Genomic DNA, 23,621 nt, shown 5'->3' on the forward strand with positions numbered 1-23,621 from the left:
TGACTTTACTTTTCAACTTCGTTCGACACTGACTTCAAAATACCGCATTTAGGACACAACGTCGGGGGAACCCGTGTATTTTTACCTTCATGCACTGTAACTTTGACTTAAGTCGCTTATTAATTAGTAATTTTGAGCCCTAATTTTTGTGCGCTGGCTAGATTTTCTTGTGCGCTGAAAATGTGCGAACAGTGTGCAATTGCGCACGCGCGCAGCTTAGAGGGAACACTGGTCGTGGGGGTGCTGGAGCCATCCTAGCTATCCTCGGGCAGTGGGCAGGGGACACCCTGAACTGGTTGCTAACCAGGCGCAGAGCACGCAGGGACAAACAATTCGCTCGCTCATTCACACCTAGGGACAATTTGGACCGGCCAATTAACCTAACGCGCATGTTTTTTGGAATGTTGGGGGAAACCAGAGTGCCCGGAGGAAACCCACGCAAGCACGGGGAGAACATGCAAACTCCACACACGAGGATCGATCTCATGACCTCAGAATTGTGCTGCACATGCGACACTGCGCCGCCATGCTGCCCAATGAATTTCCCCAAAGGGACCAGATCAATTGAAAAAGATGTAATTATAATTTGACAAAAAGCTAAATCAAACTGGTGCCAACAATTAGCAGTGTGCCTAAAAAAAACAAAACAATAAGCCTTGGCTCAAAAAAGTAGAAACACTAAACTTGTGGATAGTTGTCTAACGTACGATTCTCACAAACGCATCAAAAGCCATGCCCTACTCGCCAGCCAATGAGACTGCAGCGTTGACTTGACTGAGTTCAGGCTATTCGCCACTAGCCAAATGCTAACATTGAGTCTCTTATTTCCAAGCATCCCCTCCTGTCCCCTGGAGCCCGGTTTCCCTTGTCGTTCTTAGCATGGCATTCAAAGCTTTGCGTCGAGCTAACATTCTAAAATACCTCAGTGGTCCATGCAGAACCACGTTAAACTTTGATAAGCTTCCATTGAACAAGGTTGGTATTTACCTGACTTGTGCTTTTCTTGCATGCTTCTAGAACTGCGCGCAGAAGGTCATAAAAGATACATGGACTCTTTTCTCTTATAGATTTGTGTGGCTTCGTTTGCAATCGTTCTATATCCATACTGGCTTATCTTATCCTATTGGAAGTTAGTTTTATCCTCTCTATGAAATGGTTATTTAGGTTAAGAATAATTACAATGCGATGAGTAAAAATGTGATAAGTGTCACCAAACAAGTGCTGATGGAAAGTCACATGGGTTTGCATTTGTCACTTCTGCAATACTTTCCATCATGTAATCATGTGCAACATTTGATTTTTATTTATATCAACGAGTGTCATGTTAGGCACAAACTTAAAAAGGACCGTGGCAAGTCAGATCGGGTTTATTTGTATAGCCCTTAATCACAAGTGGTCTCAAAGGGCTGCACAGGACACTCATTATTGCAAATAACAGACTATTATTACAACATCCCCTGGTCTAAAACCTACACGAGGGCAAGGAAAAACTCCACAAACCTCAACATGAGGAAAATGGAGAAATCTTGAGAAGGGACCGCGCAAGAGATAATCCCCCTTCCAGGATGACCAGGCTGCAACGTATGTTGCAATAACAAACAATATACAAATATTGTCAACATGAAATATAGATAATTCATAAAGTATAGAAAATAAGTGTTTTAGGCACAGATTTAAACAGTTCCATTGAGGTTGCAGATCAAATCTCAGGGCACATTATTTGACTACTGGATACCGCTGTATTCCTTACAAGCCGTTCATCTGCAGCCACAACCAGAACTTGTCTTTTGGTAGGATAAGAGCTGGGGGCTAAGCAATACCCAGAACTGTGATGGTCAAACCAGTTGAGTCGTGGGCCGCATTACGCTGAAAATATTTGCATAGGGGCCGGAGGGAAAAAATGGCTGATTGATGCATTTAAGTTTTTGTATATGCAGATTAAGAGTCTTAAATCAGATAGCTCAGCAATGCATGAGAAAAAAATAACACGAGCAAATAATTTTTCTCTCTTAAGTTACATTTTAATAACGGGACAATTTCCTCAAGTTGGTTTTGAAACCGTTTTCTCCTTTGCATTTACCTACACAATCGATGTATCATTGTCCATTTGTTTTTAAAAGGACCATTTAATCCAGTTTGCTTAGAAACATTCGAAATATACAAATAATTATATTATTTTACAAATAAAAACGTTAGTTAGAAATAATAGCAAAGTCTTGGCTCCCTTTTTAAAACACTAAATTTGAACATTCGCATAAAAAAAATCTCAGGAGCGTTCCATAGGCGCCGGATGAGGTGTCTCAGGCAGAAAAGAATGAAAAGTTCTGCTTTTTTTGCTCACCCTTTCAGTTAACTGTAGCAGCTAGATGGCTGACAAATATGCCAGATTCCTCGAGATGAGCCTCCTGTTCTTGAAAATACATGTAAATAGCTTGACCTGCAAGTATTTAAATAAAATCCACGATTAAATGATAGTTCATGAATGTTTGCTTGTTATTTAGGTTGATATTTTTTTCAATTATTTTTTTGTTACCACTAGGACAGGGGTCAGGAACCTTTTTGACCCAAATGCTAAATTTTCAGCGGATTTTCACCGTGTGACGTTAGATAATTTGATAAAATTTATGAAATAAGAAAAATGTCAGCGCTTGTGTCCCATATCAATAAATATGCATTTTAAACTTATCTCCCTCCCGCAATAACTTAAGATCCTTCGTTTTTTTTCCCGTAAGGTGCAACAAGAGTTCTCTTGTATAAATATCACAACATACTGCAAAGAAGGATACTAACGTATTTTCCCGCGATTCAGACAGAGAAAGAAGTTCTCTGTGTGTACAGCTCCGCTCACCCAATCAAATTGCATTCTGTGCTTGCCTTGCATTTCTGTCTGTTTACAGTTTTTCTGTGTGTTTTCATCAAGTGTCTCAACAGCGAACCTAAATTGTTAAATAAACTTTCATATTAAAGATTCCTTAGTGACGTACAGCCAAAACAGTGTCTGTTGGTGTGACACCTTCATTGTAAACTGTAAACTGTAGTGGGGAATATGCTCTTTATATACTGGACCGAAACGTTCATATTGTCTGTACTATGTCAGATATGAGCGAACTAGACCGTCTTCACGTTTTTAAGTATTGTAACATTATACATGAGATTTACATGAATTTTTTTTTTATCCCCGATCCGCCCGCTTTGAGACTGGGAGGTCGGTGGTTCGCGCCCCGGCCGAGTCATTCCTAAGACTTAAAAAGTGGTCGGCGGCGCCCTCTGTTGGCTGCGGCTGCATCGGCTCGCTACAATGGGTCAGGTGCAATCGACATTTCGTTCTGTGTACATTGTTACACAGAATGACAATACAAGGAAATTATTATTATTATTATTATTATTATATGTACTCATGAAAAGAGCCATAGATGGCTAACGAGTCACGTTCCCGACCCCTGCACTAGGAGGTGCAGAATAATACAGTGTCCTTCTACATGTTTAACCCTAACTAAACTAATAATACAATTAAAGAAAAGCTATAAATATCAACAACACAAAAATAGTACCGTATTTTCCGCACTATAAGGCGCACCTAAAAGCCTTTATTTTTTTCAAAAGCTGACCATGCGCCTTGTAATACAGTGCGCCTTATTTATGGATCAATTTTAAAATTGCAAAGTTTTCCAACTAACTTGCAGCCGCCGACTAGATTTTCCCCCGAACGCCAAGTAGTACGCGGTGTATGCTGGGATTTATTTACTGGCGTTTCATTGGCTAACCAATGTGTCAATCATCATTTGAATGGATCACTATTGGCTAAAGTTATTCGGAGGTCAAGGAGCGGATCCTTTTTATCATTTACAGGCTGGCATTGGCTTAAACGGCAAAACAAAGCCTGCAATTGGCCGAAAAAGATGTGTCAATCATCAGTTGAATCGATCACTATTGGCTAAAGTTTTCCAACTAACTTGCAGCCGCCGACTAGATCTTCCCCCGAACGCCAAGTAGTACGCGGTGTATGCTGGGATTTATTTACCGGCGTTTCATTGGCTAACCAATGTGTCAATCATCATTTGAATGGATCACTATTGGCTAAAGTTATTCGGAGGTCAAGGGGCGGATGCTTTTTATCATTTACAGGCTGGCATTGGCTTAAACGGCGAAACAAAGCCTGCAATTGGCCGAAAAAGATGAATGTGTATAGCACGTGGCTGACGGCATAGAGAAAGCATTTTTTTCTATTCTGTATTTGTAAATATTGTATTCTCCTGGATTTACTACCCTCACGGATATAAGAGGACATTGGCTGCACATTATTATGAACACAACGACTTCGGTGAGCTACTCCGGGTTTTATATTGTCCCTGTATCTTGTTTCAGACTGAACTCGATGTTTCTGTGATAAGCGGTGCAGATAATGGATGGAATGGAGTGTCTATTTTTAGATTAAACTCAATTCCAAGTGTTTATTGTCATATGCACAGTAAAGTTGCAAGCGAAAAAGAAAATAAATACTAAGGAATGGTTGGCATTTCTTGAATCCCAAGACTTTAACCTTCCGAATGATGGAACGATGCATTTGAGTGACATCGTACGAACACCGCATCCGCACGTGTTCTCGACACGTATTTGTGTCTTTGCAAGCTTTCGGAATGTTAAGGGGGTAATAAGTTGGACGGAACTATCTGAGTGTTTTGTCGACGTTCCCATTGTAGCGCCTTATAATCCGGTGTGTCTTATGTATGTCAAAAATAGGACCAAAAACAATTTTTTCGGGGTGCGCCCTATAACCCAGTGCGCCTTATAGTGTGCAAAATACGATAATAACAAAAATAGTAAAAATAAATCCTACAAGTTTTACAAATATTACTATGATTATTAAAGGTAGACTTGCATGGTTTGAGGTGTCTTTAAAACGTTTAAAATGAAATATTTTCTCTCATGTAGCCAGCTAAAAACAAAGCACTGCAGCAAAGCTACATTGACAGGGGGCATGGATTGGATAACAGTAATTTGATTTGGGACGTCACCTTTTTTTTCGGCTTTGAGTGCAGAACACTTGGTGTCAAACTCGAATATCCTTCTCTCTTATGGGACACAAGCTTCCCAACTGAGTTAAAAGCGCCTTTATATATTCTTTTCACTGCACCTATCTGCCTTTATCTTACTTTTACCATCGGTGTTCCGGCCACTTAGTGTGTGGCGTGTGTGACGGCTGAAAAGGAGTGGTGGGTGGTGGAGAGTGATTGCACGTGTGTGCAGGTTGTTTTCATTTACAGAGGATAAAAATGGTCATCTTAAGAAAATAACCGTTTCAAAAACAGTCAAAATACGAACCCAAACCCCCAAAAAGATTAAAAGAGAAGAGTTCATTGGAGCGAGTCTAAGAGAGAAACACCTCTAAACACAGCTGTCAGGCAGCTTGACAGAGGCTACAATGCTGATTTCAGCCATAAGATGGCATCAGCAAGTAGAATATTCTTGACATTACGGACACCACCTTTAATAGTTGGTTATTTCCTTATGTATATAATGATGTAAGAGTCAAGGCCTGCGGGCTGGATGTGGCCCGCAAGAAGGTTTTCTATGGCCCCGAGATGGTTCTCTATTTTGTTATAGATCAGGAGTCCTTTTTATTATTAGATTTTTTTCCACTTTATTGTAATCCATTACTTAAAACACATTTCAGTTGAGTGAATCATATAATTTTTTTATTTTTTTTATTTTTTTTTTGGGTAAATTTAGTCCACTATTTCTGAAATTGAAACTGTAGATAACACTGATGGTGCTTAAATAATACTAGCTTCTTTCATTTAATTTTCATGTTATGGGGATTTTTGTATAGAGGAAATTTGTCTTTTGTGCCTTGGAAATTAAAGATTATTGACAGAGCATTAAGAAAAAAGGCTTCATTTATCCGGTCATATTGTAATATACTTGTTGGGTTTTCAAAAGGTTCAATTAGTTTCACTAGACTATGCGTCATTTGGAAAATGTTCAACTTTCCATCAGTTAGGTCGTGGACTTTGTTGCCAAATTATTAGTTTGGCTCTCTGTCCATTTAAATGTTGTTACCGTAATATATATGAAAATGTTTCTACATTTACAGGGTAAACAATTGTTTAAATTGTGAGCAATATGGCTTTAAGTTCCTAGCTACGATTTGTGTCAACACCAAAACACGGCCAGTTCTGTAGCCGGATTTGTTCAAAAGATTACTTATCTTCCATGTACTCCAATAAGCAAACAACTCGACATTGAACAAGTATAATTTGTTTTAACCAGAATGTTGTCCGTTATTAATCAATATAGAGTACATTTTGGAAAGCTAGTGAAGGCATATATTTTAAAGCAATGTACACATTAGAAATTTGATGATAATTCCCACTATTTCTTCTGGTATTTATAGACATGTAGTTGCTACCTCTCAACCTCCAGCCACAGAAGTTCAAAGTTCTATTCCGATCCTACAGAAGCAGTGAAAGACATATCAGATGGGGCAACAATACTGGTCGGAGGTAAATTTAATTAAGATACTATTTCTGTGTTCTGTGCATATTTTTTTCAAATAACTTAACGTTCCAAGTAGATCTTTGATAGCCATTCCTCTAATTTCTGTTTTCATTTGCTATCTCTGACAGCTTCTTTAGAACAGGCGCAGCCATAAGATTTAAAGTGAATTTTGACTAATTATATTTAGATATTTAAGAATATATTTAAGTATTAAGTGATTTTTTTAAGTAGTTTGAATATTACACTCCGCCAAAACATTTTTGCTCAAGGTTAATTTTTGTATCGCTAAAATATTTTAATTTTTTTTTCTAGTGAAAAGACACATTGTCTTATCTAGCAAAAAGTATAATTTTCTGTCTAGTATAGAAAATTAGATATCATCATCTGGATGAGATATTTTTGTTTATTCCATTCTTAGTGTATTCATTCAAATAGAAATGGAAACTGATTTGCAAATAATTATTTTTTTTTTAGTATATGGTTATTGCAACTTCATTATAATTACCGTCAAACAGATTTCTAGTAGTTCCTTTGGTTGGAAATGATCTGTATTCTATATGTAATCTCAAGTAGGGATCCAAATAACTGTGTCATAATGAAAAATATCAAACATTTTGGGCCATTTTGTTGAATTCTTTAATTACACACACATTCCACTGCATGTATTTTTAACAACGCAAGCTAAGACAACTATTAAACGTTTCCATTGTCCTCGCCTGCATCCAAGAATACCTACTGAGTAAAATATCAGCCTGACAACACATACTATTTGTGATAATAAGGACTGCCAAAAGAATACATCATCTAATTTTATTCTTCCAACATTGGCATTTGTACCAACCATAATCGTTTTAATTAATTAAATTTAACGTGTTCTGAGTTTACTTTGGCAGTTGAATGCTCTGTCAATACGTTAACTCAAATGGGACATTTTTCAAAGTTATTCAATATAAATACTAGGTTTGACGTTGTAGGTGCGTTGCTTTATGTTTATATGTTTCTGTTTTTACATTAACACAGGCTTTGGATTATGTGGCATTCCAGAGAATCTCATCAACAGTTTACTAAAAACTGGTGTGAAAGGTTTGACTGCAGTCAGCAACAATGCCGGGTAGGCCATTTTGTACCTTCACACGTGTCAATGTTGCAAGGCTTTTGTGAACATGGGGAAATGTCTTGTAATACAAATACTGAAAGCAGTACGGTGCTTTTAAGGTGAGCTTGTTTGTGGCTGGTCCACTGCTGTTTTCTACATTTAAATAGTCTTAAAATTTTTCATGACACATGATTGTGGGAGGCATTGGAACAAGTGCAAGGATGTAACTCTCTCACCTGTTGATTACTAGGGCCATTATATTGAATTCAATTCAAGACTGGTATTGATGTATTTTAGTAGGTTTATAATATTTCCTTCATTCCAATATACTCTTAAATCGTTAGCTAGAGGATTTGCATTGCTTAACACAAAAACTACAGACCATATGCTTAGAAATATCATTTGTGTCAACTCAATGTCGATTTCCAGATATAATAGTAAAAGCTTTTGTTTTGACCTAAACTCTAGATCGAAGTCTTTTCTGTTTACTGTAAAATGTTTTCTTGATGCCTAAATCATCCAAAAAAATACTTTAATACAAAATGTAGTTATTGTCACTAAGTTTAGGATGTTTTAGAAACGTTTATGGACATTAAAATGTAAATGAAGTATTTGACATTTTCAAACGCAAATAGACAAACAAAGTTGACAGTGTTTTTTCATTGCATACAATTACTGTCTCTTAAAAAACATAACATTTTTGTGTTTAACATTTTTTTTGTATTAAACGCCTTCCTCTGATGGCCATATACATAAACATTGAAGGTTACAACAACAATTTGATTGATACTGCTGGCCGCTCTCTCTGTTCCTTATATTTATCTATTTTGATATTTCTACTATAAACTGACCACAAATGTCCAGTTTACAATTTATTACAATATTGAAGTCTAATTTTTTCCCCCTGTCTCAAGCGTGGATAACTTTGGACTTGGCCTGCTTCTTCAGACTAAGCAGATCAAAAGGATGATTTCCTCTTATGTCGGGGAGAATGCCGAGTTTGAACGACAGTATTTGTCTGGAGAGTTGGAGGTGGAACTCACTCCACAGGTTGGTGAGGAAAATTTAAGTTCTAAGGGTATGATTTCACATTTAAGAGCTCCAGGAAGTTGCTACTAACTCTCTCGGCTGATGCAAAACAATTTCAGTGTTATTTTCTCAAGACTGGGCAACATTACATAACATTTCCACCACAGGGGACGTTAGCTGAAAGGATCCGAGCTGGCGGGGCGGGGATACCTGCTTTTTTCACTGCCACTGGCTACGGCACACTGATCCAGCAGGGAGGCTCTCCAATAAAGTACAACAAAGATGGCAGTATTGCCATTGCAAGTGAAAAAAGAGAGGTAGTGTTTTTGCTCTTGTTGTAATGTTGCACGGATATTTATTGTTCAGGAGAGTTGTGGTAAACCAATATTGTTTTTGCTGGAGTTCACATGAGAAAAGCCTTAATTACTCACATTAACTTTTGCTTAATTGAGACTTATTTGTTGACACTCTGTACTGTTGCAACCAGAGTTATATTCAGTACTGTAACTCAGTTGAATGTACCTTTTTCATCTTCAACTTGGTTTCTAAACAGGTGCAGGAGTTCAATGGCAGACACTATATCATGGAGAAGGCCATCACTGGAGACTTTGCTTTAGTCAAGGCATGGAAAGCAGACAGGGCTGGAAATGTAATATTCAGGTAATTACTCCAATGGGACGAGGGTGGGGCTGTGTGATAGTAGAGTAAGGATTTCATGATTCAACAATCTGGTCCTAGAACAGAATGGTTTTATTTCTATATATGGACATATATATATATATATATATATATATATATATATATATTATGTATATGATATACAGTATTATATATTATCTATATAATATCAATATTGCAATTCATGGTATTAATTTAAAAAGAAACAAAAAAAGCATGTGAAAATAGAAACACATTTTTATTTTATGATTTTATATATATATATATATATATATATATATATATATATATATATATATAAAGCCCTTGGGATCAAAGGCAGCATTTGGCTCAAAAATATTCTAGCACGGTCTGAGTTCCACCACGGACGGGCGATATTAATGGACAAAGCAAGAAGCTCAAATAAAACCAAGCCACGCAAGAGTGCAGTCTTACAAAAAAAACACTTAAGACGTATCTCCTTAAGCAGCTCAAAGGGAGGCTGACTGAGGCCATCCAGCACCATCCGGAGATTGCAAGATGGGACGCAAGGAGATGCACTGGGAGGAAGCTGCCAAATGCCCTGAGGGCACAAAGACACACGGTCATGGGTCCCCTCAGAGACACAATCAATCTTGGCATGTCAATCAGCGATAGCAGTCACATGCACCCTCAGTGTAGAAAGAGCCTGGCCCTTAGGAGGAGGGACTGCAGGAAACTCAAAATGGTGGGCATTGACCAGGACACTGGGTCCTCATCACAGCCCCTACACCATGCTGTAAACAACTAAATCTGTTGTCGTACTGCAGCCAAGTGGATGGTGGCCTGTTGTTCCTGGCTGCGTAAGCAGTGCCAAAACAGGCCCCTCAGAGGCCGAACATACAACGGGAGCTGTCGCGTGTTGGGATACCAAGCTTGCCCCCGTTTTTGAACAGCAGATGCTGCCTGTTGGGGAGAGGCTATGAATTGCTGAAGCACAGCCTGAGGGAGCAGCGGAAAGACAAGTTGACCAGGGATGCGCCAGCAAGTTCTGACCCAGAGTACTCTAAATCTCTACGAGTGAGAACCACCACGGACAGTGGGTCGTCTTTTAAGTAGACAAAAAGGTTGCCAGATCAACATCAGTTTCATCACTGTAATACCCGCGGGGCAGGGAAGAGCCTAAGAGAGCACAGGAAACTGCCAGTAAAGGCAGACTGGTAAAACAGCTGGTGCCTAAGGGCGACTGGAATGTTAAAACAGGCGTTCCTGAAGTCTATAGAGGTATACCACCCTCCTTGGACGACTGTGCGCAAAAGTTCAGCTGTTGTCAACATGTGGAGCAGCAAGACCCTCAGACAGCTAGTCTCCAGCAGCACGAACAAGTATGGTTGTGTGAAATCGTCAACAGATCCACTGGCACAATGGCGCCCTCAGCCAGAAGGATGGTTACTGGTCAAGTGCCAAGGCCTTTGTCAGATCGTCAATGGAACTCTACCATACCCGACTGTAGATGGGGCTGGCATCAGAACTGCAGACTGCACCCGTGGGCATCTAAATGAGTGGGTTTTGAGTGGTTTTCCTCTTTTTTTGACTAATTAGTATTGTGTTCCTGTATGGCGTCTGAAGTCCACTCCAGTGTATATTTGCTATTATTGTACACTAAAGTTGTCTAAAGCATAATTACTTTGTGATTTATAGCAATGTTAAAGAACCCTTTCCATTTCGCGGACCTGTTCAACGTGTCCGACAACATTTTCACAGCTTAGCCCAAGATCGGCATTTAACATGTTTGTAAAACACAAAAATAAAAATAATATCAACAAGAATGACAATGATAATGTAAATACTAATAACTTCATTAATATCAACAGTAATGAGCGTAAATCCACTGTATAATTAGGTGCAATATTTGGTTGTCCTTGTAACATTGCTCCAGCATTACTTGACATGGACTTTTCTTCAGCAACTCACCCCGGTTGCTATCCTAATGTTTAACGCAAATTTTCATGGCTAGCCACGCGCCGAATCAAAAATACAAACTCGCCAAATATACCGACATTTGCTGAAGTTTGTCGGTGTTGTGTTGTCTTTATGCAAAGCTTAGCGTGTTCTTGACATAGGGATTCCATGCATCCTCTAACTTCGGTGATGGATCTTTCTTTTATTACTTAAAGAATTACCATGGCTGCTAGATTATTTACTATCTTTGTAACAAGCAGAATAGCCCAGCGTTCCCAGGCCATGTTTATCAATTTTGTTGGTATTTATTAGGGGTGCATTTAAACAATCTTGCTTAAGACACGCGTGGAGTCTTAAAATGCAACTTTTCCACAAAAATTGGTTTAGCCGTTTTGGAGCCTTTAAGTCACATCCAAACACACACTTACAAATTGTGGTTTTTCCATAGTAGTTTAGATACGTTAGTTTTAGATTACACTAAATGACATAGTGAGCTGCAGCTGACCGTTCTCCATGTTGATTCGCTATAAACGCAGACATTTGGTTGCACCGCCTTACAGGCAACGGGGCCTGACCATGCAGATCACACTGACTTGAATTTAAACGCACTTCTCAATTACTGGTATCAGGTCCGGGGAGACTCATGGTGTGAATAAAACAATACTAAGCAACAATTAATGAAGATTGTTCTCCTTTATTTGTGGCGCAATGCAAAATGACCTACAGCCTGGTACCAGGTTATTGTAATATTAATGACAAGTAACTTGCTATAATTTTTTTTATTAAATATTTATTTATGACAGAGCTGAAGAAATCCCAAATCAAACTTCACTTTATTGTACCTTTCAAGATTCAAGTTCTCACCTCAAATTTTGATGATTGAAACAAGAGGCCCGTGTTCTTTGGAAGCTCTTATTATTGGTATATTTTTTTTCTTGAAAACAGAAATAATCCAGAATTTGACAAGAGCAACTTTTGGTCCTGAACTGAATCTGGTCAGCTTAAATCTACAATTGATATAGTCTGTGGAAGCAAGGTCAACATTTTGAACTACCGTTGCAAAAAAGCTGAGGTTAAATAACAATTAAGGTTTTCAATGTAGACAACGTTTCAAAAGAAATTGCTACAAAGTATTTTTTTTTTTCAGAATAGCTAATTACCCTCTATATTGACCTCCTATGTCATTTAATTGCTTTACAGAACTTGACTGAGGTCCCTATGGGCCGGGTGATTGCAAATAACTAGCTTTACCACACAAACATGACTTGTAGCTAAGGACTGCACTACCATTTAAATCCACAAGAGCGCAATGTTTAGCGATAAACCGTGGCTTACTAAATATTGCTTTCATTTTTTTCCCCACAGGAAAACTGCAAGAAACTTCAACCAACCAATGTGTAAGGCAGCCAAGATCACAATAGTTGAAGTAAGTTACGTTTTATTTTTAAGTTTTTCATTTCTACTTTAATTCACTGTGAAAACTGCCCCACTAAAAGTCTTAGCCAGTTGACAAAAATATTGGTTATTTTAAGTGCATGTTTTCTTATTTTGACACTAGTTTTCCAAGCAGATAATAAGAACAACATTCTTTGATGGGAAAAGTGATAATTTTGCTCATTGTATTTTACTCCTGTTGGTGGAAAATAATTAGTTAAAAGGAGAACAAATATCGTAAATTCTCTATCAGACAATTAGACTTGTTTTGAGGATTATTTTTGATGTATTCTACAAGAGAAACAAATATGTCTTAAACTAAGAAGATGAATGCTGAAAGTGGCACCATTTTTAACTTACTACTGTTCATAGTTAAGCAGATTACAGAATGGGACTTCAACTGTGCCCTAGGCTTTTGGGACACCCTGTATATTCTGCTTAATTAATGTTACTGGGGCTATTTGGACAAATTATTGTTAACTAACCATGCATAGGACAAAGTCACATGCTTCAAAACCTAAGAAGAAAGTATCAGCTTATAGTATTTTTATTTATGTTAATTTGGGTTATTTTACTTTTGGAGTATGTTCCGGTCCGGAGCTTTCGCTCTGAAAATGCTGGTAAACTAGTGATCCCAAAAGCCGAGAAAAGATCCGCAGGTTCGAAAGCGTTCTCCATCCGGTGCTGTGGGTGCTCTGCCCCCTGAAATTCCATCTGCAACCTCAGTGGAATGGTTTAAGTCTAGGCTTAAAACACACTTCTATTCTATACCTTATGAATGACCTATATTTCATGTTGACAATATTTGTGTAGTATTTGTTATTGCAAAATCCGTTGCAGCCTGGTCTTCCTGGAAGGGGGATTGCCTCTTGTGTGCTCCCTTCTCAAGGTTTCTTCATTTTCCTCATGTTGAGGTTTTTGAGTTTTTCTTGCCCTTATGTAGGTTTTAGATTAGTGGGTGGTGTAATAGTCTGTAGTATTTACTAGTCATTGGTGTGTGCAGCCCTTTGAGACTTCTTATGATTAAGGGCTATACAAATAAACTTAAATTGACTTAAAGGGACATTGTTAAACATTAAGTGCCTCATTGTGCTAAAACAAAATTTAATTTAATAAAGAAAATCTGGATTCAGATAATAAGTAAAATACATGAACTAGCATATAACACTTTTGTTTTTAATACCCGTACCAATAAACATAACATGAGCCTCACCTAGATAAAGCTGACATAATTGTCTGCCAGCTTTCTGCTATGGTAAAACAAAAACCTCACAAAATTATGGGCTAAAAATAAGTCTGTTTTGTCACTTGGAGTCTCCTTAGTCTATATTCTTCGCTGTGTTTTGTAGAACTTGTTTTCGAATGCACATACAATTATATACTTGTGCCCAAAGGAGCTTGAATTACCCCAACACTGTATACTTGATGATAAACTGCAAGTGATACACACGCAAACTCGCCATGCAATGCCATACATTGATGGTTATGAAACTGTACGTTTTAATATGACTGAAGAGACCCTTTGAAAGTATGGAAAACGAATCTTAACCGTTTCATCAAGCAGCCAAAGATCATCTGAATCACGCCAATGCAAGCTCGAATTTTCATAAAAATAATTTATTTTGTGCTCATAAGCACATAGTTCTGCACAGCACGTCCATTGGAAATCAACGTGGACCATTAAATACATATACTAATATGATTTCTACAAAAGTAATGCTATCATGTAGGACATCTGAATAGTGTGTTAGGTTTTATATTTTGAAGAACGTAAAAGGAAAGTCAATAGTCCTATTGCATGTATGATTTAAATCGAGTACATATAATGGTTCTGTATTTAGATAATAATTTAGAGCATTTTTACTTTATATCTAAAGGTAATGGCAGCATGCCGGCGCAGTGGTTTGCTCGTGTGCGGCACAGTTCTGAAGTCATGGGTTTAAATCCAGCTACCAGACTTCCTGTGCGGAGTTTGTATGTTCTCCCAGTTCTTGCGTGGGTTTCCTCCGGGCACTCCGGTTTCCTCCCACATACCAAAAACATGCATTTCAGGTGAATTGGCCGGTCCAAATTGTCCCTAGGTGTGAATGAGCGAGCGAGTTGTCTGTCCCTGTGTGCCCTGCGATTGCCTCTCCCTCCAGCACCCCTGTGACCCTACTGAGGATAAGCAGTGCAGATAATGGATGGATGGATTTTAAAATACTTGTATTATCCTTATCTGTGATAGTAAGTCAAACAACACTAAATTAGCACACTTACATGCTGTTAGAGAGGACGTTTACTTAATTTTCCTGTAGTGTTTAACTCTCAGGTCTGGTATAACTATTGTTGGTTTATATATATATATATATATATATATATATATATATATATGTGTATATATATATGTGTATATATATATGTGTATATATATATATGTGTATATATATATATGTGTATATATATATGTGTATATATGTATGTGTATATATATATATGTGTGTATATATGTATGTGTATATATATATATGTGTATATATATATATATGTATATATATGTATATGTATATATATATATACATATATATATGTGTGTGTATATATATGTATATGTGTGTGTATATATATATATATATATATATATATATATATATATATATACTTCCAATGAAATGTTTATTGAAGGTATTGTTGGATACATTAATCAAAACATGACACAAAAAGAAAAACTAATGCTGAGAGTGAGCATGGCCAAATATGGTCACCTTACGCCCCCTCCCCTAAGGAAATTTGACAGATCTGTTTCTGCCAACCTTTGCTTAAAGGTTTGCACCGTATTTGCACTAATAACCCGGTCAGGCAAAAAATTCCAAATTTTTGGTATCCTGAAAGAAATAAAGTTTCTGTGCAAGTTGCTGGTAGGTCTAGGCACCCGTAACTTGTATCTGTGACCACGTAAACTATCAACACGACAGAACTCAAAAAATTGATCAAAAGGCACATCGATCATTCCATGCAGTACTTTGAACACAAAAATTAAATCAAATCGAATTCTACGGAGCTCCAAAAAGTCCAAGTTCAGTCTTTGTAGTCTTTCCGGATATGACAAGCTGTGCATCCCAGGTATCCGCTTCGTATACCGTCGTTGAACTCCTTCCAGTAGGTTAATGTCCTTGACTAAGTAAGGGTTCCACACAACGCTGTTATATTCTAACCCGGGTCTAACATAAACGCAAAACATTCGATCTAAGAATGCTGGGTTCTTGTTGTAAAAGTTTCTGTAAATGTTTGATGCTATGTTATTGGCTTTGTTGGTAATTTTGGCGATATGCGTGATAAACTTTAAGTTTGAAGTAAGAGTGACACCCAGATCCTTATGTTCAGTAACAACATGCAAATCATGATCATTAATGTTATACAGCGGAACAGAACCATGTAAAAACGACTGTGCTAAGCATTTATGAGATGACAATTGCAGTTGCCACTTTTCGGACCAAAGAAAAACTGATTTAATGTAATTTTGGAGAGAATCAATTGTTCCTGTCACCTGGGTTTTTGGTAAGAAAGCCGACAGTTTAGCATCATCGGCAAAAATTGAGATGTCACTACTTTGAATGGCCTCAGGTAGGTCGTTCACAAAAAACAGAAATAATAATGGTCCTAGTACTGAGCCCTGCGGTACCCCACTACAAAACTTCCGACCACGCTGAAAGAACATCATCAATTTTTACGCATTGTTTACGATTTGACAAATATGCTGTTATCCATTCAAGCAGTTTTCCCCTAATACCATAGCATTTCAGTTATATATATATATATATATATATATATATATATATATATATATATATATATATATATATGTATACATCCTTGTAAACAAATTCATATTCTACATCAATCCATGGCATGCATTTCAATGGACTTATTCCCCACGGAGGATATTAGTCTTGTTTCTGTGAATTAATTCCTGCAATAAGTAGTAGCCATGATTAATGCCTTTTGTTTTAATAGTGAAATAAAACCTAAATGTTTACTTCTGCACTTTACCAGACATTCTTTTACTCCTACAAATGTATGCATTCATTTTTACTATTAAATCCTGTAATGCTGGATCTGGCGACATTTAATGCAGGGAAAATTATTTTTATAGTTAAAACTAAACAATTAGGAAATTGCTAAATTCCCATCGGCGCTGTATGATTGCTTAGCAACCAAAGGCTGCCTTTCAGCTGGTGAATGTTCTGCAGTATCCAGCTGGTCCAGTTATTCCCTTATCACAGGTACACTCAAAGGCCCTGGTGCTTAGTGGTTGCCCACACGCATGTGTCTTTGGAAACGAATTACGCTTTCCAGCCTTGTTGCAACAGAGTCACTGGAAGATTCTGGAGTGGCCATTACAGTCACAAGGCTTAAAACCCCTTTACAAATCTCTGGTGGAAATTGAAGAAGGCAGTTAAAGCACACAACCCCAAAAACTTTTTGCTGAAAGCTTTTGCTCATTAGAAATGTTCAAAAACTGTTGCAGATCGCTGCAAGAAAGTAGTGTTAAGACATGTGTCATGTTTAAAGTATGTTATTGTAGCAAACGGGTGTCGTATTTTGTTGGTTGGTTGGCTGGTTGGTTGGTTGGATCCCTTAACTAGTATGGTTTTAGGGGCACCATTTCCTGTCATGTGTTTCGGGCTAGTACAGCGTGTTGGCGACCATCCCTCTCCAGGCCAACATACAGTGCTGTCCAAAATAATAACAGTGCAAAGTGAGTAACATTTGCATTTTGCAGACTCACGAAAGTAAAATTGTCTTTTTTTGGTCCATATTCTTCTGTTTTAGGTATTGGGTTTTGTTTCAACTCAACTGCTTTTACAACTGCCAACCGCTCTGCACTTTGGCCCACCGACATAGTGTTCATACATCCTGGGAATGCAACGTGACGTCTCGTGCAATGGGTCAATAGTTTAGAGCAGGCATGTCAAACTTAGTTTGGCTCGGGGACAGGATCCAGACTTTATGCTCTCAGCTGGGCCTGATCAGTAAAAAATGTCAACGCAAAATATTTAGGTTTGTTTTTCAATATCATGCTTTATCATTTCGCTTACATTTGTAGCCAAGCTACAAATTATAGTAACGGATAACGAGGGATATTTTCTAAGCACAACATATTTACTACGAATAAATTAGAAAAAATGATTTTTATGTTTGACATTGAGTTAGTTGGGAATTTGTTTTTTATAACAGTTGAATGAATGCAGCTTTACATCCGAACCAACAAAAACACAAATATCACAAACATAAACTCAAGTGGGAGCTATGAATAGAATTTTGCTTGATTATGCCTAGATTGTCCTAGTGCTTTGAAATAAATACAAATTAATGCTTTGACAGTAAACGGACACTAACATCAGATCAAACTACTATGCTGGGCCAACTGAAGCTGATTATATATTGCACAATGTTTGTATTATTAAAAAAAATCTTAACCTTTGATAGAAATGAGCTAAAACCTTTCATGATGTACTCAGAGACTTACAGTGAGCAGGATTAAATCATTCAATGGTCCGGATCTGGCCCGTGGGCCCTATGATTGTCATGCCTTGTTTAAAGACTTGCTTAAACTAGGACTAATCCAAAAGATGTAAAGATGTAAATTATCTGGATGTACAGTTGTGCTCTGATTTCTTTTTCTTTTTCATAATAATTATCATATTATTTCTTTTCCTCAGATTTAAATGTATATCAAAGAAAAATGTATTTTTGGTCGTAGGCAGACACTCGTGTGGTCCACGGGTACAACGGTGGGGATATTTTTCATAAACCATCCACTGCTTTTTCAAAGTTACGGGCTGGAGGGGGGAGTGTTACATCAAAGCCCCCCTTAAAGTGATAGCGAAGCTGTGGCCAATTGCTTGCACATAGACACCCATATTAGGGGTGAAAGGAAGATAGGGGAACTATAAATACATAGGGATAATGACAGTGTGATGTCATAGTCCCACTCATCTGCTTGTCGCCTCTAGCGAAACCATCTCTTTGCCCACCCTGTTACATGTTGTATCTCAACAAGGCTGTCCATAAAACGATCTCATAACAATTCATATGCACCAAGCTTTTGGTGAAATAAACAACCAAAAGGTCGAAGACAGTTTTAATGTAATATGCATGACATTAGATCACACCAGTTGGCTTGTTGGGATTATTTATTTTTTACTCACAAAAAACACACAATAAATGAGATCAAAAAATCTAAAAAACACAAGTACAACACAAGTACCAATATCTTTAAAAATCTGTGTGGTATCACAGAGACAGATACCTGATATCAATATACCCCATCCTGTTTTAATTTATGAATAAGCATCTTAAGAACATTAGTCACTCATGCACCTTAATCAATAAATAGAAAAAGAAACTAACAAACAAGTCCACTCCCTAAAACAATGCTGTAAGGCATATATTGAGGACACTTTCATTCCCAAATTTCTCTGCCAGCTCCGAGTGTTCTACTCTGATTGATGTGAAAATCGATGTACTTTGTGCACATACAGGAATAATAATGTGTTTTGTGCACTGGCTTTGCTCCTGCCACACACCTGCTCATTTGCTTTCGTGTTTTTTCCCTTTTTTCTTTTGTTTCTGTGAAGTTGTGAGTCTTGTGTGTTTATCATTCCATTTTTTCTAAACCTTTTTAGTTTTGTCTTAATTCTGCTGTATGAATTACATCAGAATACGCTATTCAAGCTGGGACACATCACACAGATGAAAGGATGTTTTTTGTTTTGTTTTTCTTTACGGTTTATATTCATATTGTACGAGCTTTGTGTTGTGTACCAACTTAGCCGTGCTGAATGCTTGAAAAAGAATGCTTGCGAATGTTTTTTATGTATTTTTTATTTAATTTGATGTAATAACTGCTGAGGAACGTATCCATACAAATTACCAGTCTCGCAAAAGAAGGATCGAGCTTATCGGAAAGACGTGGGAGGACGTGTGGGCTGGTTCCGCCGGTCCTATGCCACTGCCAATCTTTTCCACCGCGGCCCAGTTTTCACAGTGGAGCATCACATTTACCATATCCCCGTCAAAAGAAAAAAGGGAAAGAATTGACTGTCTTGATTGAGGGCTTTCTTACCGCCGACAAAAGTCTGCGTATCCATGACAACGTGGAAATCCACTCTTGACTCCTCTCAGTCATTGCAGTGTGCTAAGGGAGGAAGTGGAGATAAGAAGCGATTACATTCCTTTTTTTTTTTTTTTAAACGGCTGCTTGCCCCTTAAATAAGTAGGTTGCATGGGCAAGTATATTTTGCTGGTTGTTGGGGCAAAGAATGATATTGTAAACCACAAGCCCCCAGTTTGCTCTTTTATGATTGGTTGCAATCCGCTGTTAAAAGTGTGTTCACTAAACTATCTTCAAAAAGGAGGAAATTATTCCTGTTTCCAGTAAACTGTATTGTGATGAAAACTGCGCTTTAAAAAATAAGACAAAATAACAACCTGCAGTGATTTAGTGCATGTTGAATACATGGCATGCTGCTGATGTCAACACAACTTTTCAGAGAGTGTAACTGATTAAATGTCAGCAGCAAAATGACCTCACCCTACCTGGTGTGGTGGTAGAGACTTTTTTGAGACATTGTTTGTTATTCTGAGAGGAAGGGAGCAGGTGCAATTGTGCCTAGACCTCTATCGTGTGTGACCCACCTCACTTCAGATTATTGTCTCCTTGCTCGGTCTTGTTAGCCGGATAAAACAGACTTTTCATAAGCAGAACACCCTCGCAGTCAGCTCAGACTCACTTCTTGCACATCTGTGTTAAAGACGATAATATTGCAGTGTGGTGCAGGCAGGGTCGGGAGGGATACTATAAAACGTAATCCAATGCAGTTACTAGTTGGTTGGATCCCTTAACCACCAGGGTCGTAGGGGCACCATTTCTTGTGGTGTGTCTTGGGCAAGTACAGCCTGGTGACACGCATCCCTCTCAATTGAAAGGTTTATTAGTAATGTATTTTAAATATCATATTATTGCAGTAGTGTAACTTGATTGCTTTTGAAATAATCCAATACTAAATATGCAAATTAAAAAAAAACAACATAGTATATATAAATTATTACATTTTGAACAACCTTGAAAAATAATTGGAGTCAAACATGGCCAGGTAGTTGCTTGCAGTCCTACAAAAAGTGCTTGAATTTTAACCACGTAAAAATAGAACCTTCTCTTCTGCATGGCAGACAACATATGCGCTGTTTTAGTTTACAATTAAGAGTACATCAAGAACTAAATATTGTTAAAACACCAAGCGTTCTCTTTCTAAATTTCCAACAAACTGTCTTGTGTCCGAATTCAAGTTTTACCTGTTTGAAGTGGGGATGCCAAAACACTTCACAATATTCAGATTTACGAAGCTAAGTAAAAAATTCTCACAATATAGAAATACAGTGGTCCTGAAGTGATTTGGAACACCAATCAACTGCAAAATACAAAAAGAAGACAATCAAACATGTCCCTGAATGCATGACAAGTGCGCAACTGCCCTGCCCTCACGAAACTACAGGCTCACACCAATACAACAAAACTAGTGCTACATTGAAGGAGACATAAACATACGGACAAAAATATAAGTGTTTTTATTCGCAACATTCGCAACAAAGTGTATGAGTTGGCATTAAGTACAACCGGCGCAACAGATACAAACTACGATGCACACGCCTCATCTCTCTGTCTCTCGAGTTGTCAGTGAATGAATTTATGATGGACGCAATTCGTCAATCGAATATGTAATGATAATTTTAGATAAAATTGTAATCCTGTAAAGTAATCCTTATTTTAATTAATTGTACCTGTAATTTGATTACATCTTTTTTTCTGTAACTGAATACAATTACGTTTTTTCGTAACTCCTTTAGATATATTCCGTTTCTCCCCAACTCTCGATGCAGGTGAAAAATTGGTCATTAGGCAAACTTGTTCAGGTAAACAATTTTTTTTAAACAGACTTAGTTCAAACTTTTGCCCTTCGAATATTCAATATATCAATGTAGATTATTTTTTCACCAATTCATTAATCTCAATTAGTATATATTAAAATGTTTTATTCGAACTTTCTCAAGGCAGTAAATGACCTAAAAATAATGAAATTTAATCATGTAAGTAAGGATTTTATGAGGTAATGGCAATTAATAATAGGCCAGGTGTTACTGAATGTTTAAATAACGATATATATATTTTTCAGTAATGATTTATGTATGTAAGAAACCATATAATAAGAATATATTTATTGTCCAACCACTTATTCTCATGTTGTGTCGGTGCTGAATTGAGGTAAGCTTGGGCCTATAAAAATCCAGCCCGACCCGACCCTGGCCTGCAGGTATTGAAGCCTGTTGCAGCCTGAGCCCGACCAATAAATTTGATTTGCAAGACTAAAACCGAAGCAAACGCTAAATTTTCATATATTTTTTGTGGGAACTCGGGAGAAGGAAAGGTGATTTTGACGGCTTTTATGTGTAGTCCTAAATCGGATACGTATCTGATCATTTTGAATGTGACTCCTGTGTGAACTGTCAAGACTCATTTGTGTGACCTGCATGTCCTCAATAGGCAGTAAACGTCACTGCCTGGTTGGAGGCAGAATAGTCTTCACCCAACAAACACGGCGGCCAAAAATACAATGTGTCAATTTCACACATTTGTGGAAGATGAACACTTTTTTACTCACAAACACATCATATTTAATCTCGAAATTCAGAATTGAGTGTTATGCTCTGCAGGTGAACCCATCTCTTAGTCCTACTTTTTGGGTTTTCCATTCTCTTTTGCAAATTACCCTGTCAAAAAGGGAAATGCCTCATAGTGAGGGATGATCTAATGGCAAGCCATTGTAGTTTTACCATTACATTTGTACTTGTAAAATATTTGTGTTTGAATATTCTCAAATTCCTCTGTTTAATATCTGTGTATTATTGGTTATTGCAACATCCGTTGCAGCCTGGTCATCCTGGAAGGGGGATTACCTTATATGCGGTCCCTTCTCAAGGTTTCTTCATTCTTCTCATGTTGAAGTTTTGAGTTTTTCTTTGACCTCATGTAGGTTTTATATCAGGGGATGGTGTGGTTTGCATAATATGTGGTCTGTGCAGTCCTTTGAGACTCCTTGTGGTAAAGGGCTATACAAATAAACATGACTTGACTTGACTTCAATGGGCTTCTCATTTTATTATTATCAATACTAAGATATCAATATTTGCAAAATTAATACATTTTTCCAGTTCATTCACTTTTGTTGAGTAAACTCATTCAGCCAAGACATTGGTTGCTCATTTTATTCATCTTAGTTTTATTGTCAGTCATACGTATCCTCGACTGCCATATGTAGAAATTAAAATATGTAGGACTTTAAAATGGTTTCAAAACACAGTATCTCGTACTGAACATTTCACCTTATCCCTGCTTCCTTGTTTTGTAGGTAGAAGAGGTGGTGGATGTTGGTACTTTTGCTGCAGAAGACATCCACATCCCCAGCATATACGTCCACAGGGTTTACCTGGGAGGCACTTACGAAAAAAGAATTGAGGTAAAATCACTGTTTTGAAGCATCTCCAATTTACCGGAAAACAACCGGATGCGCTAGATCATATGTATTTGACAAAACAACAACAACACAGCATCACAGTTGCTTCTAAGTTTAAGGTTTGAATGTTGTCATATCCATTTGAGGCATTTAATCAACCATCAACTGTTTCCAGAAACGCACAGTAAAAAAAACCCAGGAGGAGAAACCCAAACCGAAGAAGGATTCCGATATTGTCCGGGAAAGAATCATTCGTCGTGCAGCCCTGGAATTTGAAGATGGGATGTATGGTATCCTTTTTTTATGAAATCATCCGGATTTACAAACGTGTGTAGCTTTTTGCAGGTGACATTTGCTTGACATAATGCCTGGATTTGCATATATGATGTTGGATATGCATTTTCTTTTTTTTT

The 23,621-nt window shown here is 37.6% G+C and overlaps 1 protein-coding gene across 1 annotated transcript in view; it reads left to right on the forward strand.

Moving 5' to 3' along the window:
• The first annotated feature begins 780 nt into the window (after window positions 1–780).
• Window positions 781–23,621, forward strand: part of oxct1a (3-oxoacid CoA transferase 1a) — a 57,118-nt gene continuing 34,277 nt past the window's right edge. The window contains exons 1-9 of the mRNA XM_088336336.1: window positions 781–975; window positions 6,395–6,503; window positions 7,519–7,609; window positions 8,509–8,644; window positions 8,791–8,940; window positions 9,177–9,283; window positions 12,587–12,647; window positions 23,104–23,211; window positions 23,384–23,498. Of these exons, the coding sequence (XP_088192462.1) occupies window positions 880–975; window positions 6,395–6,503; window positions 7,519–7,609; window positions 8,509–8,644; window positions 8,791–8,940; window positions 9,177–9,283; window positions 12,587–12,647; window positions 23,104–23,211; window positions 23,384–23,498 (973 nt within the window). The 5' untranslated portion in view covers window positions 781–879. The remainder of the gene's footprint in view (window positions 976–6,394; window positions 6,504–7,518; window positions 7,610–8,508; window positions 8,645–8,790; window positions 8,941–9,176; window positions 9,284–12,586; window positions 12,648–23,103; window positions 23,212–23,383; window positions 23,499–23,621) is intronic.

The sequence above is a fragment of the Urocampus carinirostris genome, chromosome 5 (assembly GCF_059441175.1).
Source record: "Urocampus carinirostris isolate Australia breed hairy pipefish chromosome 5, RoL_Ucar_1.0, whole genome shotgun sequence".
In the NCBI taxonomy this organism is placed as follows: domain Eukaryota; kingdom Metazoa; phylum Chordata; class Actinopteri; order Syngnathiformes; family Syngnathidae; genus Urocampus; species Urocampus carinirostris.